Source organism: Musa acuminata, chromosome BXJ2-7 (assembly GCF_036884655.1).
Source record: "Musa acuminata AAA Group cultivar baxijiao chromosome BXJ2-7, Cavendish_Baxijiao_AAA, whole genome shotgun sequence".
Lineage (NCBI taxonomy): Eukaryota > Viridiplantae > Streptophyta > Magnoliopsida > Zingiberales > Musaceae > Musa > Musa acuminata.
The window spans coordinates 29579308-29597070 of NC_088344.1; the positions used below are offsets into that span (position 1 = coordinate 29579308).

Genomic DNA, 17763 nt, shown 5'->3' on the forward strand with positions numbered 1-17763 from the left:
TTGGAAAATAAATCTAATTAGCTTTACCTAGCATTATAGGAACATCTAGTGTTATTAAGAGACTGTTTTGAAATAAAAATAATAATAATAATGTTATGTAAGAACCCTTATAAGTCAACTTTATAATGAATACATGACCAAAAGTCAATCATGTCATCCCAATAGCACATATCAAATACCCGAAAAAATACTCTCCTAATAGTGAATAGAGAACAATAGATATAGATAAACTCATATTACACTCCTAACAGTGAATAGAGTGGTGTCTCTCATTTGCCAAAGTGGGAATACGTTTCTCTCAATAGCAAATGGATGAACCATTCAATTGTCACGTATGATAGCCTACTAATCCCCAAAGAAAATCATCCTACTTGCTCTCAATAGGGAAGTAACATCCTCTCATATTGGTCATATCTATATAGGGATAAAATAATATATTAAAACATCTTCTTCAAATATCATTAATGTCAAATAATATCAATTAGCCCTCAACTGACTTGAACCCTAGTTCAATCACTAACTCAATCACTAATCTTTATTTAACTAGTTTAGAACTATCCTAAATTGATATACTTTGGACTAGATTGAGTTCAATTTATCTTAGACTTGAATAAGTTAAACCAATTTGGAATAATCCTGAATCGATCTAAACTGATCAAATTTAATTTGGTTCAATTAATGTTTATATCCAAATTAAATAAAATAAAAGCAATAAGCTAGACTATACAATATTATATTAAGTTGGTCTAACCCATGTATTACTCATGTGCATTGATTGTGCACGTACTACACCAAACTAGGCCAACCCATAGCCCATGAACTCATCATGTGCACCGTACGTGAATACCCATGTTGAGCTAGGCTAAGCTAACCTATAGGCTCGGGCCTAACCTATGGGTTAGGCTTGGCCTAATAACTGGGCTTAGCTTGTGGCTCGACTTATGAGTTGGCCTTGGCCTAGTACGTGAGTGGCTTGACTTGTAAGTTTTGCATGCTAATTGGTTTGAATTTAAATTTTAATCAATTCTCTCAATTTGACATCATTCAATTATAATCAAACATCTATTCACTAGTAATAAGTTATTAAAATATAATAAATAATAATAAATTAAAAAAAATAAATTGCATAATGAGAAATTAACATTCTTAATCAAGTATTGTATAAATCTAACAAAAATCAAATATCATACATTCAAGATAAAAATCTTAGAAATATATATGATAAGAATAATTTCAATATATTTTAATTATAAAATAAAATTCTATACCTTTAGATGGATAAAAGAATATTTTAAAAACTTTATATAACATGTTTTAATCTAATAATAAAATTTTTGAAATTTAAGGAAATAAAAATATTTTAAAACTATATATAATATATTTTAATATAAAAAAATAAAAATTTAAATATTTAAAAGCATCAAAAAATTTTATTTTTCAAGAAAACAAGGAACTTACCTCTCCTCGATGCAAACTCTTCGTTTGTCCCAAGAGAGCACTTCAGATTTTTTTTATTTTTATATTTATTTTTATTTAATTTACTAACAAAAATGATATCATCTATTTTGAATGTTGAATAATTATTTTTTAAATTTTATTAGTAAGAAAGAAAAAAAAAAGTCATACCGATTTGATTACAATATCTATAATTATAATAATATATTATAAACAGATTCCCCCACACCATCAAACACACCTCATTTTATGGTGAAAAAAAAGAAGAAAAAAGAAAAAGAGGAACTCGGTTTTATGCCGTCCCTTCTATTCTTGCGTGAGTCAACCCCACGCACGCATCCACGAAGTCGTCGTTGATGAAGTCGGTCGAGAACACCTGCAACCGATCGGCGATCCCCCTCCCGACGGCCTGCGCAATGAACAGCCTCGCGTGGCCTTGGATTCTCCCCGTCACCGGTCTCACGCACACCACCGGGTTGTCCGGTTGCGGCGTCACCGTGTTCTCCACCCGGTAGAAGTACTTCCTCGACGCATTCGGCTGCTGCTCGCCCAGGCGCTTCAGGTTGTTCTCGAACTTGGTCTTCGGCAGGTCCGTATCGATCCAGTGATCCTTCAGGAATCCCCCGCTCCACAGCGGGTCCCCCGGCTTCGGCGCCGGCGACTTCCGCGGCTTCCACACGCAAATGACCCGCCGGGGCAGCAGCTCGGCCACGGTCTTTTCGAACACGACCGCGTCCTGCGGTATCAGGTGCTCGCCAAGCTGCTCGACGAGGTACTTGTCGAAGTCCGGCGGGTCCTCGTGGCCGAACTCGGTCCGGATCTCGAGGACGACGATCTCGTGCTCGGTCTCGGAGAGGAACCGCTTGACGTCGCGGATCACGACGTCGACGCCGTAGGTGAGGAGGATGCCATGGCAGACGCGGTGGTCCTTCTGGACGCGGATGTCGAGGACGCGGGCACCGCCGGCGAGCTGGCGGTAGACGGAGCAGGACTGGCACTGGGCGAAGGGGCGGGAGATGAAGCGGAGGCCGATCTTGTCGGTGGCGGAGTCGTGGGTGCCGGGCCAGACGATCTGGTGGACGCGTAGGTTGGCAGGGCCAAGGGCCGACATCCAGGTCTTGCGGTCGGCGGGGCGGTAGTCGCAGCCGGGGAATTGATCGCCCGAGCCCTCGAAGAGCTCGATGAGGGCCAACTTCTCGGCGGCGACGGACTTTCGGCGCTCAACTTGCTTGGCGAGTTGGGCGCCCATGGTGGTGGTGGTGGTGGTGGTGGTGGGTGGAGGGGTAGAGGTGGGAGATGGACACCATCGTAACACCGTTATATATGATAAGATAATAGCAAGAAATGTGGGATGTTTAGGGGTTAATTTCTTGTTTTTTAATTATAGTCTGTTTTTTGTGCCTTTAGTGTTGGGTTTGTAGGGAGTTAATATTTATTGTTGTGGCCATTGGGTGGTGGTGACGTGTTTGGCCGTCCGTGGAAGTCTCCCTTGTTGTATGTGGGCCAATGATTGGTCCGATTGCTTGGAGTTCTGCGAAGAATGTTGTGGGGCTCGGAAATTTCAGTGTGGAAAGTCGGGGGAGGTATTTTAACCTTGATTAATGCGAATCGGGCTCGTGGTTGGCGCGGTTAATGCGAAATTGTCTCATGGTTGGTGCGACTAATACTCGAATGTTAATTTGCCTTCTCACATATTTCTCGAACCACACAGGTGCAAAGCAATTAAAAAAAAAAAAAAGAGAAAGAGAGAGTAATTTATAATAAAAAAATTCTAGCAATAAGCTTTTTATCATAATTCATTTTTATTATTTTTTTTTAGATTTTTGATAAAAAGAGTATAAATCCAACTACGAAGAGATAATAAACCTTTCTGATACTCTCTCTCATCACCACACAATGTCATTGTCTTTCTGATACTTTCACACCACCATCGGATTTGTACTATTTGAACCTCCATTTTATATGATGATTAGTTTTTGTCCTCCGATCGAATGCCCTCCGATCATAGGCGGAGCTGATCCAAAAGTATATCAACAATCATGTCACTATAGTAAGGGTGTATGTATCGTTCACATGTCAGCTAAAGCTCAAGAGCTCAAATCATATATGTCTTTTCGCCAAGCTAGGTCATAACCTTTCTCTTCCTATCGTCACCTGTTACCCCATCCTCGAATCTACTGCACCATGGACGAAGTAATCATCCAAAGATTTGAGCGCGACACCATGGTGGTGGTCTCACCGGCTTCCTCTTCCTCCTATAGCGTCGATGCAGATATAAAACTATACTGTATGAGGAATAGGAGATAGAATGGTGCTTCACTGGTACAAATGTCTCTTTTTTTTTTCTCTTTCTCCTTTGGTGTTAATGTAGATACGTCACTGCTCTGCCTTCTCTTTTTCCCTGTCGTCAATGTTTAGATCGATATCGACAAGGTTGATCACTACTACAACAGTCATCTACGATGCTATCATCGATCACCACTATTAAAATTATCCTTTTACCAATTGTGTTTATGTCATTTATGCACATGATGTCACATGCTGTATTTTCTATCGATAAGCCGACGGTGTTAAGAGAAAATGAGATTAAATATTTTTCTTTCATAATTATAAAAATTTTAACATAAATTTTGTAAATATGAGAATCAAAATACTAAAGAGATCTAAAGATAAAAGTAATATGTAATTACCTCATTTGGCGACTGTCCCAACCCAACCCAATTTAAAGACTCATTTGGCCCGTTTAATCTGATTGGCGTGTTGCACGTGACACGCTGACAGCCCCATTACTCCGTACTGACGCCTTGTTCCAAAGATATATATTTAGATTCATCCAACTCCCGTAAAGCATTGTAATCGACAATCGACATCATAACATAATTATATGCACATTCATTTCCTTCGAAAACGATAATTACTACTAATCATATCATACATATTAGGATTATTTGCAGTAACAATAGTACGTAAATGTATCAGCAGAACCCGTCTACGTCGCCTCAGCATCGCTGATACACAGGATGGTTCCTCGAGATATGTGGCGCCAGGACAAAGGGCCAAGAACATGATGACACGCAATTGATCATGAGGCCCTCGTAGCCGGCTAATAAATGATCGTGAAGCTCCGTGTCGGTGGAAATTATTGTTGCATGTACAATGTGGAATATGGATTAGTATGGTTTAGATAAAAGAGAAAGTAATATCTAAAAGATATATAATTATAAATAACACTAAAAATAAATGAATACATGACAGTTCGATTCTCAGATAACGCATGCAATCGCCTTTGTTCATGAATCCATTTTAACTCCCAACATAAAGAGATAAAATGAAGATAACAGAGAAAGTTGGAAGAAGCTTATTACATTTTTGGATTAGTATTCAGCTACGACAGTTATACTGCTTAATTATTCATCCAAAAATAATGTTGTTATAAACACCGAACATGGAATTTCCGATGAAAGTTTCCTTGTATCAGTTCTCCCGTGAAGTCTTCCTCGTCGCCGTCGCCGCTGCCCCTCTCCTTCACTTCATCCTTTTTACCATGCACGTCGTGACCCTTACCCTAATGATCCTGAAGGACAACGCCATCCTATCAATGTTATCCAATCCCACTTCGCTCCCGCTGGCTGTTGCGACTCTACCCGTTTAACCGTGTCTCCTCGCGTCTATTAGAAATCACTGAAACCAACTTGTGTTTTTAAATCATTATAACAGAAACACAATAAAAACTGATGCGGAAACAAAATAGCGTACCTCCAGCCATTGTCGCCAAGAATTTCTGTAGAGGTTTCTTCTTGAACTTTGATACTTCTCGGCTCAGAACTCTCGCTTTAGATGGTGTAGGAAAGTCTTTCGCTTCAAAGAGATGATTGAGCTCAGGGACCAAAATTCTCATATATATAGATGTTCTCCCATCAAGAACATTTATTATCACTAAATCATAACGTTCAAGAATTAATTCAAATTTGTAACGTTTGGACCATAATTAAGAACTTTAATAATATTAAATATGTAATTTAATAATAATGGTTTCATGCATAAAGAATAAAAAACTGAAATCATTTAAATCATAATAAATGAAGAAATTCATGATAATGAATTATGAATCATAATGAGAACAGTTATATTATTATTAAATTAAATATTTAATAATAACGGTTACATTCTTCCACTTGGTCATACGTTTATCTTAATAATTTGAATTAATTTTTCTTGAACAACTTTCTTAAGAAATAAATACACAAATCATAGCGATAAGTCCTCTAAGAGCGAGTATTATCATCCATGTATCACGATGTATTTAGTTTCTTAATCTTAATATGGTAATATTACTTAATGAATAAACCTTATGTTTATTCTTGGTCCAGTAACAATATATTTTCTCAAAATAATGTGCACATGAATGAGAAAATTACATAATATATAAGAGTTTCAATATCATTACAAAGTGGAACCAAGTCCCATTTTCTCTACATGATCCTTAAATTTTAGAGGTGGCATGCCTTTAGTCAAAGGATCAGTAATCATCAATTCAGTGCTAATATGCTCAATGACCACTTTCTTTTCCTTTACACGTTCTCTTATGGCTAGATACTTAATGTCGATATGTTAACTTCGACTTCCACTTTTATTGTTTTTAGCCATAAAGACAGCAGCTGAATTGTCACAGAAAATTCTTAATGGCTTAGAGATAGAATCCATGATTCTAAGCCCAAAAATGAAACTCTTAATCCATACACCATGTGAAGTAGCCTCAAAACAGGAGACAAACTCAGCTTCCATGGTAGAAGTAGCAATCAAGGTCTGCTTAGCGCTTCTCCAAGAAATAGCTCCATCGGCCATAATAAAAATATATCCTGATGTTGATTTACGAGAATCAACACAACCGACGAAGTCTGAATCTGAGTAACCAATCACATCCAGATTATTTGTATATCTATACATAAGTATATAATCTTTGGTTCCTTGTAGATACCTCATCACTTTCTTTGCAGCTCTCTAGTGGTCCATACCTGGATTACTCTAATATCGACCTAACATCCCCACAATAAATGCAATATCAGGTCTAGTACATACCTGAGCATACATAAGGCTTCCTACGACAAAAGTATATGGGATGTTTTTCATTGATTCCCTTTCAAAGTTGTTCTTTGGGCATTGGTTCAAATTGAACCTATCACCTTTCATAATGGGAGCAACACTTGGTGAACAATCCATCATCCGAAATATTTTTAAAAGTTTATCAATATAGGTTTCTTGTGATAGACCTAAAATGTCTCAAGGTCTATCTCTATGGATCTTAATGCCAATGACATAAGATGCTTCACCCATATCCTTCATGTCAAAATTTTTAGAAAGGAATTGTTTCACCTCATGTAGCAAACCCTCATCGTTGGTTGTAAGCAAAATATCATATACGTATAAAACAAGGAAACATATTTTACTCCCACTAACCTTTTGGTATATGCATTGATCCATGGGATTTTCAACAAATCCAAATGAAGAAATCACTTCATGAAATTTAAAATATCATTGGCGGGAGGCTTGTTTTAAGCCGTATATAGACTTCCCAAGTTTGCAAACTAAGTGTTCACCAACACTAGAGGAGAAACCTTCAGGTTGTTTCATATAAACCTCTTCCTTAGATCTCCATTTAGAAATGCCGTTTTCACATCCATTTGTTGCAATTCAAGGTCAAAATGAGCAACTAATGCCAAAATTATACGTAGAGAATCTTTCTTAGATACAGGAGAAAACGTTTCCGTATAATCGATTCCCTCTTTTTGAGTAAATCCTTTTGCAACAAGTCTTGCCTTGTATCTCTCAATGTTGCCTAACGAATTTTTCTTTGTTTTAAAGACCCATTTGCAACCAATAGCCTTTTCTTCATTAGGCAACTCTACAAGATCCCAAACTTCATTGCTCATCATGGAATTCATCTCTTCTTTCATGGCATTATGCCACAAATTTGACTCTTTGCAACTCATGGCTTGTGAAAATGTTTCAGGATCATTTTTTACTCCAATATTATAATCAGATTCTTGTAGATATATAACATAATCACTAGGAATTGCTGATCTTTTATTTCTAGTAGATCTTTTTAATGTTGTACCAATGGTTCCTTGAGGAACTTGTGGTTCAACTAGTTGTTCAGGAGCTTGTTGTAATTCCTGAACTGCTTGATCTATTAGAATACTATCAACAACTTATGGAATTTCAATGATTGGTTGTTCAACACTAGTTTGTACTTGAGGAGTGCTATGAACTATAACCAATCTATCATTTGATGTGGAAGGTTGAGATTCTATATGATCATGTGCGGAAACTATGTTCTTGAAATGATCGCTCCCACTAATCACACCATCCTCAAGAAATTTAGCGTTTCTTGATTCTACAATCCTAGTTGTGTGAGATGGACAATAGAATCTATAACCTTTGGACTTTTCGGCATATCCAATGAAATACCCACTAACAATCCTCGGGTCCAGTTTCTTCTCTTGTGGATTATATATCCTGACTTCAGACGGAGATCCCCAAATGCGCATATGTCGCAAACTTGGTTTCCAACCTTTCCATAGTTCAAATGGTGTCTTTTGGACAGCCTTAGTTGAAACTCGGTTTAATATATACATAGTCGTCTTTAGTACTTTAGTCCACAAGAACTTAGGAAGACTGGAGTTGCTAAGCATACTCCGCACCATGTCTAATAAGGTTCGGTTTCTTCTTTCTGCAACACCTTTCTGGTCTGGAGAACCAGGCATAGTGTATTGGGCAATAATCCCATGTTTTTGAAGAAATTTAGCAAAAGGACCAGGTGCTTGTCCATTTTCAATATATCTACCATAATATTCTCCATCCTTATCTGATCTCACAATTTTAATTTGCTTACCACATTGGTTCTCAACTTCAGCCTTAAAGACTTTGAAGGCATCCAATGCTTCATTTTTGTTATGAAGCAAATATATATACATATATCGTGAGTAATCATCTATAAAAGAGATGAAGTATTTCTGACCATGTATGTCCATGTCTGGACAACATATATCAGTATGAATTATCTCTAATAAGTCTAAACTCCTATTAGCACCCTTTTTGGACTTATTAGTCTGCTTTCCCTTAATACAGTCTATACAAGTCTTAAAATTAATAAAATCAAGAGTACTAAGTACCCCATCTTTAACTAATCTCTTAATTCTCTCTATGGAGATATGTCCTAATCTCCGATGCCATAATATAGAGGAGTCCTCATTAATATTACACCTCTTAATGCCAACGTGAACATGCATTGAACTTTGAGTATTATCATTTTGTAATAAAATACGGTAAAGACCATCAAATAAAATATCATTCCCAACACAATCAGATTTATGTAATAAACAAAATGATGTGTCTTTGAAATTAAAGGAATACCCAAATGGTACAAGTCTGGAAATAGAAATTAAGTTTCGTGAGAAACTTGGTACATAAAAGGTTCTTTCCAATTTTAAAACAAAACCACTACTTAAAGTTAAAATGCATGTTCCAATTGCTTCCACATGTGAGCCCATCTTATTTCCTGATAAGATACTTTGCTCACTTCCCACTAGCTTCCTTAGGTTTTGTATACCCTGCAAAGAGTTTGCAATATGGATTGTTGATCCAGAGTCAATCCACCAGGTGCTAATATTAACATTGATCATATTAGATTCATAACATACATATGAGGTTGGTTTACCTTTCTTTTCAAGCCATTATTGGAATTTCATGCATTCCTTCTTCACGTGTCCCTTTCTTTTACAAAAGAAACACCTTACTTCTTTCTTGATATCAGCTTGGGGTGGTATTTTACCTTTTCCCTGTTGATGAGCTTTCTGATTGGCTTGATGTTTGTCAGTTTTATTTTTCCCTCGAGTGGTTACTATGAATGCATTCTCACCCAATTCCATCACTAGCCTCTCTTCTTCTTGAACACACATGGTCATTAATTCATTGATTGACTATTTGTCCTTATGTGTATTGTATGAAATTTTAAAAGGGCTATATTGAGGTGGAAGGGTGTTCAGAATATAGTGCACCAAAAAGGATTTTGACATATTAACCTCAAGTTTCTTAAGTTGAGCCGCAATATCTCGCATTTGCATTATGTGCTCACGCACACCCTTTATGTTGGTGAGTCTAAGGGATGAAAATTTCATAATAAGGGTACTTGCTAGTGCCTTATCCGAAGTGATGAATTGTTCATCAATAGCTTTTAGCAAGTCTCGGACATTTTCATGCTGGTCAACAGAACCACGTATGCCAGCAGTCATCTTAGTTTTGATAAACATCACGCTGAGCCGATTGGATCGCTCTCATCGCTCATATAACGTGATCTCAGTTGAAGTACTGGTATTAGTGACTATGGGTGGTTCATCTTTCCTGATAGTATAATCGATATCCATCCACCTTAAATGGAGGAGAACCCTCTCCTTCCATATCTTATAGTTATCACCATTAAATTCAGGAATATCATATCGAATATCAGAGAAATTAACAGTTTGAGAAACTGCATAAAATCAAACATGCTTATGTCAAAATTTGAAGCTTAATAGACAAAATTACATGTTTTACCAATGTGAAACATGCAAAAAATATGAATCTCATAACATAAAAATTGCATGTGGACTAAATTCTTAATTCAAATATATTCATATGGTCTTTATGATAAAACTATCAAATTATATTCCAATTCATAATCCCTTTAGGTAAATTATGAAAATAATATGATATTTTATCCTGATTAATTATATTAAATATAATAAAAGATCTTGTGGGATAACAATTATTATATGAAATATAATCAGTCACAATATGATGTCTAATTACTTATGTGATCCTTATTTTAACTTTATATATAATTTTAATTAATTAAGGATGCTGTGGCTAATTCTTAATTAATTAAGATTATATAGATCACTAGACATTTTAAACATAAAAAATTTGCTCATAAGCATAATTTAATATAACTAAATATGCATACATAATATAAGCATTTTACCAACTAAAATGTTGAAAATGATATTTCCTCATGATTTTCAATAAAATATATCAAGAAGTTTCCAAGAAGAAACCAAAATCAAATCATTTTCATGGTATAAAAAATGAAAACTCTTTCGTATCAATGCAGAGGTCAAAAGGCTCTAATACCAAATGTTAGAAATCACTGAAACCAACTTGTGTTTCTAAATCATTATAATAGAAACACAATAAAAACTGATGCGGAAACAAAATAGCGTACCTCCAGCCATTGTCGCCAAGAATTTCTGTAGAGGTTTCTTCTTGAACTTTGATACTTTTCGGCTTAGAACTCTCGCTTTAGATGGTGTAGGAAAGCCTTTCGCTTCAAAAAGATGATTGAACTTAGGGACCAAAATTCTCATATATATATATATATATATGTTCTCCCATCAAGAACATTTATTATCACTAAATCATAACGTTCAAGAATTAATTCAAATTTGTAACGTTTGGACCATAATTAAGAACTTTAATAATATTAAATATATAATTTAATAATAATGGTTTCATGCCTAAAGAATAAAAAATTGAAATCATTTAAATCATAATAAATGAAGAAATTTATTATAATAAATTATGAATCATAATGAGAAAGTTATATTATTATTAAATTAAATATTTAATAATAACGGTTACAGCGTCCCCTCGCTGTCGCAATCAACTTGGTTGCCTGGAATCCTGAATCTGACAGTCTCCCCCACCCCTCTTCCCTGATCCAGTCCCGGGTTTCATCCACGGACGGATAAGCTCGCTCTCCTCTTTCCGTACCACCACTGTATATATTCACCATATGCCCCGTGGCAATGGTATTCTTCAACCTCGTTTAGTTGATACTGTGGCTGTGAGTCGATGATATCTTCACCCTCTCTCGCTGCTCCCAGATCCCACCTCCGGTTCCCACCCCGCCTGCCCTCGTCCTCCTCCTGCCGCCGCCGCCTCCTCCTGCCCCCCCGCTGTGCTTCGGCGTCGCCACCAGTCCCCGCCTCCGAGGCGACTCTCTACGACGTGCTCGGGGTCCCGACGGGCGCCACGGGCGGCGAAATCAAGGTGGCGTACCGGCGGCTGGCGCGAGAGTGCCACCCGGACGTCGCCGCGGCTACCGAGTCGTCGGACGAGTTCATCCGACTCCACGCCGCCTACGCCACGCTCTCTGACCCGGAGAAGCGTGCCGAGTACGACCAGCGGGTAATGGCCGCCACGGCGAACGCAGCGGCAGGGAGGCGGTGGACGCCGCGGCTGTCCTACTCGTGCAGGCCGTGCCGGAGGTGGGAGACGGATCAGTGCTGGTAGGCAGACCCGGCGTTAGCTGATCCGAGTTGTATAGGATAAAGCTGTACAGATTACGGCCATGATCCATTTTTTTTTCCCTTTTTCTTTCGTTTTGTTCCCTCTCAACGCGGGGATTGATTTTAAATCGTTTGAGTTTTTGTGTGATTAAATGGATCTTATAATCTAGTATAAATTTCAGTATGAAAGATATCGTATCCTTCATGTGGTTTGTGTCAATCGAGCCAAGTGAGCTGCACCCAACTCATCAACACCTGGCGATTTCGTGATCCACATGCACAGGTAGGCCGCTCAAGTCATTCTCGGTTGCGTGGAATACGCTGCTGCGCCGGGCCTCATCTGGCCTTCTCCAACTCAGCTTTCCCGACTCCTCATATTGTCCCATTCTATGTTCTCACAGGAAGATATCAACCTACATATCTTCACATATTATACGATTACAAAGATTACACAATGTTTCGACTCAAGAAAGAATCAATGAGCATCAGAAGAGCAGTTTCTGACAAGGTATAGAACAATGACTTAGGAGCTAATTGCAAGAAACTAGTGATTTTTTTTGTTGCATTCGCCGTTTTTATGGTGGGCGGCCATCAAAGACGAGCATTCCATTCCCAGCCATCTTTCTCACCACACGGTATAGCGATCCGCCTCGATCAGTCCTCTTCTAGCGTGCCATCATCCCCATCCTTGAGGACGACGCCACCACATCATCATCGTTATCCACTCCCAGTTCTCTGCCACCGTCCGGGGTCGACACGATCATACTTTTTGTTCCTCCTTCCCTTCGCCCCAGCCCATGAGTCGTCGCCATCGTTGTCCACCGACCAAGCTCTCCTCTCCACTACTTCTTTCCAACACGGCTCCACCACCAGTACATATCATCATCGTCCAAAGTTGTACGCGATTAAGGATGAGCTCCGACCATCCATTATCATATCTTTTATGTTCTGATATCCATTTTTTAATCTCTGAATTATATAATTATGATAGTCTTATTCTTTTTCTCATTGATGTCAAATTGCAGGTTTCAATTTCACTGTTAATGACTAAATCAAACCGGTTAAGGAATATTCAGCTCATTTAGGATGAATTAGACACCATGATATTTGTAAGACGGACTAGAGAAAGGAAAAAAATAATGCCTGGAAAAAACAATAAATAGTCTTTAAATCCTTATCATGATGCCTTGCACGACCATTGTATTTCTTTTAACAGGAGAAATAGAGCGAGGTCGCATCATCTTGACTAAAATTGTTCTCTTTCAGCAATCAGTGTCAAACTTGTTAGCTGCTAAATTTCTTTCTTGGGAGTCACTAATTACTATAGACATGGAGCAACTTCTCCACAGTGACTTGGCATTTGGATGCTACCTCTTTTCATTCATGACTATAAGAATAAAATAACTATGATACGGAATAATATAATATCAGGATAGAAATCAAATAATAATATATTAAAATTAGAATTACGTATCTTTCAATATGATAATAATCTAATCTATAAGAAATAATACAAGAGCAGATTTATTTATCTTCAAAACCAATACAAAACTCTCATTCTCTCTTCAATAAGTTATTATAATTGTTATATAATGTAGTAAGAGGATCGAGAAAAAAGTTATTATAAATTTATTAAAAGACTCCTAGGAGTTTTCTAACATAAACTTTTTTGGTGATATGAATTGATATTAAATTTAAATTTTGATAGGGATAATCTTGGCACAACTAATTCTCTCATCCACGGCTAAGGATGCAACACCTAAGTACTAGCATGGCCACCTACTCCCCGCAATCGCCGGTAGGAGGTCATAACGCTTGACTTGGTCTCTCAAAATGGGCCCACAAAATCCTCTCGTGACATCACAAAAGGGGACCATGCCCCACCCGGCTTAACAAGCCTTCCCTTTCAAACAACTAACAAAGGGATCATACCCTGCCTAACCCAAAGAGCAAAGGGCTCAGGCTAGAGAAGCCAACCCGACAATCCAACCCAGGCAACGCCCTTGGGAGCACATGCCAACAAGCTACTCTTATTAAATGCCTTCGCCATATGGGGTAAAAGAGGGGCCTTCATGAGCATATGTCCATGTCACTACGTGTTCAGGTATAAAAGTTGAACCCTGGGTCAAACAAGGCAAGCGGGCAAGAGTTATTCACTCTCTTACTTACATTATTAACCTCCCTCTTCGTTTTCCAAGCTTAAGCATCAGAAAGGTCGAGCTGGGACACTCCCTGTGTAAGCTTATTGTGCAAGGTCATTGGCATAGTCCGGAGGCACGATTTTGAGGCTACCCAGCAAAGGGGACCGCCCTACTCTCAAATCTATTAGGACTAAGTGGGCACTAAGAGGGGGGGTGAATTAGTGCTTACGAAAAAAATTACGCCGGTTTGAAATTTCGTATGATGAAAAATGATATTAGAAAGATGTTAACTTGAAAACACGTTCGTAAACATAGTGGAAGTAAGAAATCATTTTGCAATGAAAATAAAAAACTCAAAGTAAATGCAAACCAGATTTATAGTGGTTCGGTTGTCCTGACCTACATCCACTCTCAATTCCTCTTTACTCGAGGCTACCGGCTTCCACTATCGATCTTCCTTCAATGGGCGAAGATCAACTACCCTTATACACTCTTTCTCTTTTTGATAGACTCAAGAGAGAACCTTTACAACCTCTCTTTCTTAGACCTCACTTCTCCCTTTAGACGAACTTCTAAATGTTGAATCTTGAATTTTGATGATGAAAATTAATTGAAGAGTTTGTGATCTAATCTGTGTTTTGAGTGACGTAGGAAGCTTCGATCAGGAAGAGATAATTAAAGCAGCAAGAATCATATTGAGCCGGAGTGGAACATGTCAAAAGATTAGACGTTGAGCTGGAGGATCGGTCGACATATCGGTAGAAGGCTTTGGGCCATGGGATTGGGCATCAGGCCAAGAAGAGCAGAAATTACGCCAAGGAAATTGGAGTTGCGGAGGTCAACTGACCGATTATGCAATAGGCTGCAAGAGAGGACGATGCGTCGGAGATTCAAACGAAGCATTGATGAACCAATGACATGCTGGACAACATTTGATTAGCTTTATAATAATTGTCTATATCGAAGTAGGTTTTAGGCATAATTGGGTTGGAATTGGGCCAACTCAATTAGGGGCTAGTTGGGCCTAAGTTTGGGTTGTGTTGGGCCAAGTAAAGGCCCAAAAAGTGACCCAAGAGGTGGAACCGTTTGTGGCACAGTCTCCGAGACTATGTTAGGTGATGGTATCGCTAGACTGGGCAATTGTACCACCTAGTGACAAGGTGTCAAGCGGTGGTACCGTTAGACTGAGCAGTAGTACCGTCCAGTGTCAATGCTACAAGTGGTGGTACCGCTAATACCTTGAAAACCGGGGATGAGACACTTTTAGACTCTAAGTTTGAATCTGCTTGAGGCCTATAAATACCCCTCTCATCCTTGATTAACAAATATAAAAATTGAGAGAAAAAACGTAGAAAAACACTATTGTAATCTTGTGAGAACTTCTCTCAAGCTCTAAGTGTTAGTGTAGTTTAAGGGAAAAGTAAGTGGAGGTCTAAAGGTTCTCTCATGAACTTGTCAAAAAGAGAATGAGCGTTAAAGGGTAGTTGATCTTTGCCTATTGAAAGAATATCGGTAGTGGAAGCCAGTGGCCTTGAGTGAAGAGGAATCAGAAGTGGATGTAGGTCACGATGACCGAAACACTATAAAAATCTAGTTTACATTTCTATTTTGCTCTTAACTTTAATTATAAATTGAATTATTACTTTCACTACCTTACAAATATGCTTTCAAGTTAACATCTTTCCGAAATGAGTTTCATCGTATGAAGATTTTTAACTCGACATGATTTTTATCTACTACACTAATTCAAGCCCCCCCCCCCCCCTCCTCTCCCCTCTTAGTGTTGTTCTTGATCCTAACAGTTGGTATCATAATCACATTCTTTTCTCATTTGGTTTAACACCCAAGATAAATGGTTTCTTTCATATTTAAAGAGGGTCACTCTATCATTCGTCCTCCTATGTTCAATAGAACGGATTACACTTATTAGAAAACTCAAATGAGAGTTTTCTTGCTTTTATTGAATCTTGATTTATGGAATATTATCAAAAACGGATTTTAAAAGTCTTCTCTTCCAATGAATGGTTGGAATGATTTGGAGAAAAAGACTTTCTCTTTGAATGCCAAAACTATGAATGCTTTGTTTTGTGCTTTAGACAAAAAAAAATTTAATCGTATTTCTATTTGTGAAACTGCGTACGATATTTGGCACACACTTGAAATCATACATGAAGGTACTAATAGAGTAAAAGAGTCTAGAATAAATCTTTTGATGCAGATTTTGAATTGTTTCGTATGAAACCAAGTGAAACCATTGGAGATATTGTTAGGACTCTTTTTCTAAGCTTTTGTATAATGTTTATTGAGTCTGTTTGGTCCAGTTGTTTATTGAGTCGGTTTGGTTCAGTTAGAGTCAAGTAGAGGTTTATTTAATATTTATTTATTATTAGAGTTCAAGTCTTGATGAACTTTGGGTGGAACTCTATAAATAGGGATGTAACTGCTTCTTTTCAGTAATCTATGAAAAACACTATTCTGTCTTTTTACAAACCCTAGGAGGCCGATCCCCTCGAAGTGATCAAGGAGGGCCGATCCCCTCGAAGCGATCAAGGAGGCTGATCCCCTCGAAGCGATCATTATCATCCCCTTTCTCTTCTTCTTTTTTACGATAAGACTTTAGGGTCTTATCATTTGGTATCAAAGCGACAATAAGACCTTTAGGGTCTTATCATTTGGTATCAGAGCTTACGATAAGACTTTAGGGTCTTATCATTTGGTATCAGAGTGACGATAAGACTTTAGGGTCTTATCATTTGGTATCATAGCGACGATAAGACTTTAGGGTCTTACCATTTGGTATCAGAGCCTACGATAAGACTTTAAGGTCTTATTATTTGGTATCAGAGCAACGATCCTTGGCGCAACTTATCGCAACCTTGCTTCCCTTATTCCCCACCACCACTACAAGGCAACTCTTTCTTCACCGTTGTTGTTGTTTCCCCGGCCCGACCTTCGACCACCGCTCGACCTCCTCGCTGCCTTATCTCGTTCAAAAAAAATAAATAAATAAAAAATAAAAATAAAAATAAAAATAAAAAGGGAAACACGAGAGGAAGAAGAAGCCGCGGCCACCCCTGCGTCCCCTGCTTCCGGCCAGCCCACCCGCCGCTGCTGCTCTCCGGCCAGCGCCCACCATCGCCCCGCTTCCCGGCCGGCGACCACCACCGCCGCTGTTCCCCAGCCAGGAGACGACGCTGCCAGCGTCCATCCCAGCCCTACTGCCGCCGCCCGCCTCCCCTTGCGTCTCAGCGCAGCCGCTCGACCTCTCCTCCTCGGCGATCGTTGGTGACGCTGATCCCAGCCGCGCCACCACCGCTGCCTCTCCACCGCTGCCCGCCTCTCCTTGGGTCGCAGCAGCAGCCGCCGATTGTCGCCCTCCTCGCGGCGACCGAAACAGGGCAACTCACGGATTGCCCTTGTTCCCAGCCGCGTCACCACCACTTTTCCCAGCCGCATCGCCGCCGCTCGATCACCCGGGCAGCGACCTCTTCTCCTCGCGTCTCCATCTCGCTCGAGCGAGAAGGACTGCCGGCACCGCAGCCGCAGCCGCCGGTTGCCGCAGCTCCTCCTTGCAGCGGTTGCAGAAACAGAGCTTCCTCTGTTGCCGCAGCCCCTCGTCGATCGCAGCCACGCCTCGAGCGCCGTCGCCTTCCAGCCGACCCACCACCACTGACAGCTACCGTGCGGCGACTGCTGCTCGCCTCCCAGCCGCCGCTCCCCCTGGCTTGGGCGAGAACGACCGCCGCCACTCCCCCTTGCTCTGCATCTTTTGTAACCGAAACAGGGCAATCACGGGCAACTCACATCTGCTGCCCTTGTTTCCAGCCGCCGCCGTCGCCTCG

The 17763-nt window shown here is 39.4% G+C and overlaps 2 protein-coding genes across 2 annotated transcripts; one reads left to right on the forward strand and one right to left on the reverse strand.

Annotated features, from left to right (window-relative positions):
• Positions 1-1627: 1627 nt before the first annotated feature.
• Positions 1628-2749, reverse strand: LOC135617509 (uncharacterized). Its single transcript, XM_065117831.1, has one exon. It carries the CDS (start codon positions 2702-2704, stop codon positions 1748-1750), a length of 957 nt encoding a protein of 318 aa, XP_064973903.1. The 5' UTR covers positions 2705-2749; the 3' UTR covers positions 1628-1747.
• Positions 2750-11343: 8594 nt separating this feature from the next.
• Positions 11344-11784, forward strand: LOC135616387 (chaperone protein dnaJ 11, chloroplastic-like). The gene has a single exon (XM_065115573.1). It carries the CDS (start codon positions 11344-11346, stop codon positions 11782-11784), a length of 441 nt encoding a protein of 146 aa, XP_064971645.1.
• Positions 11785-17763: the final 5979 nt, after the last annotated feature.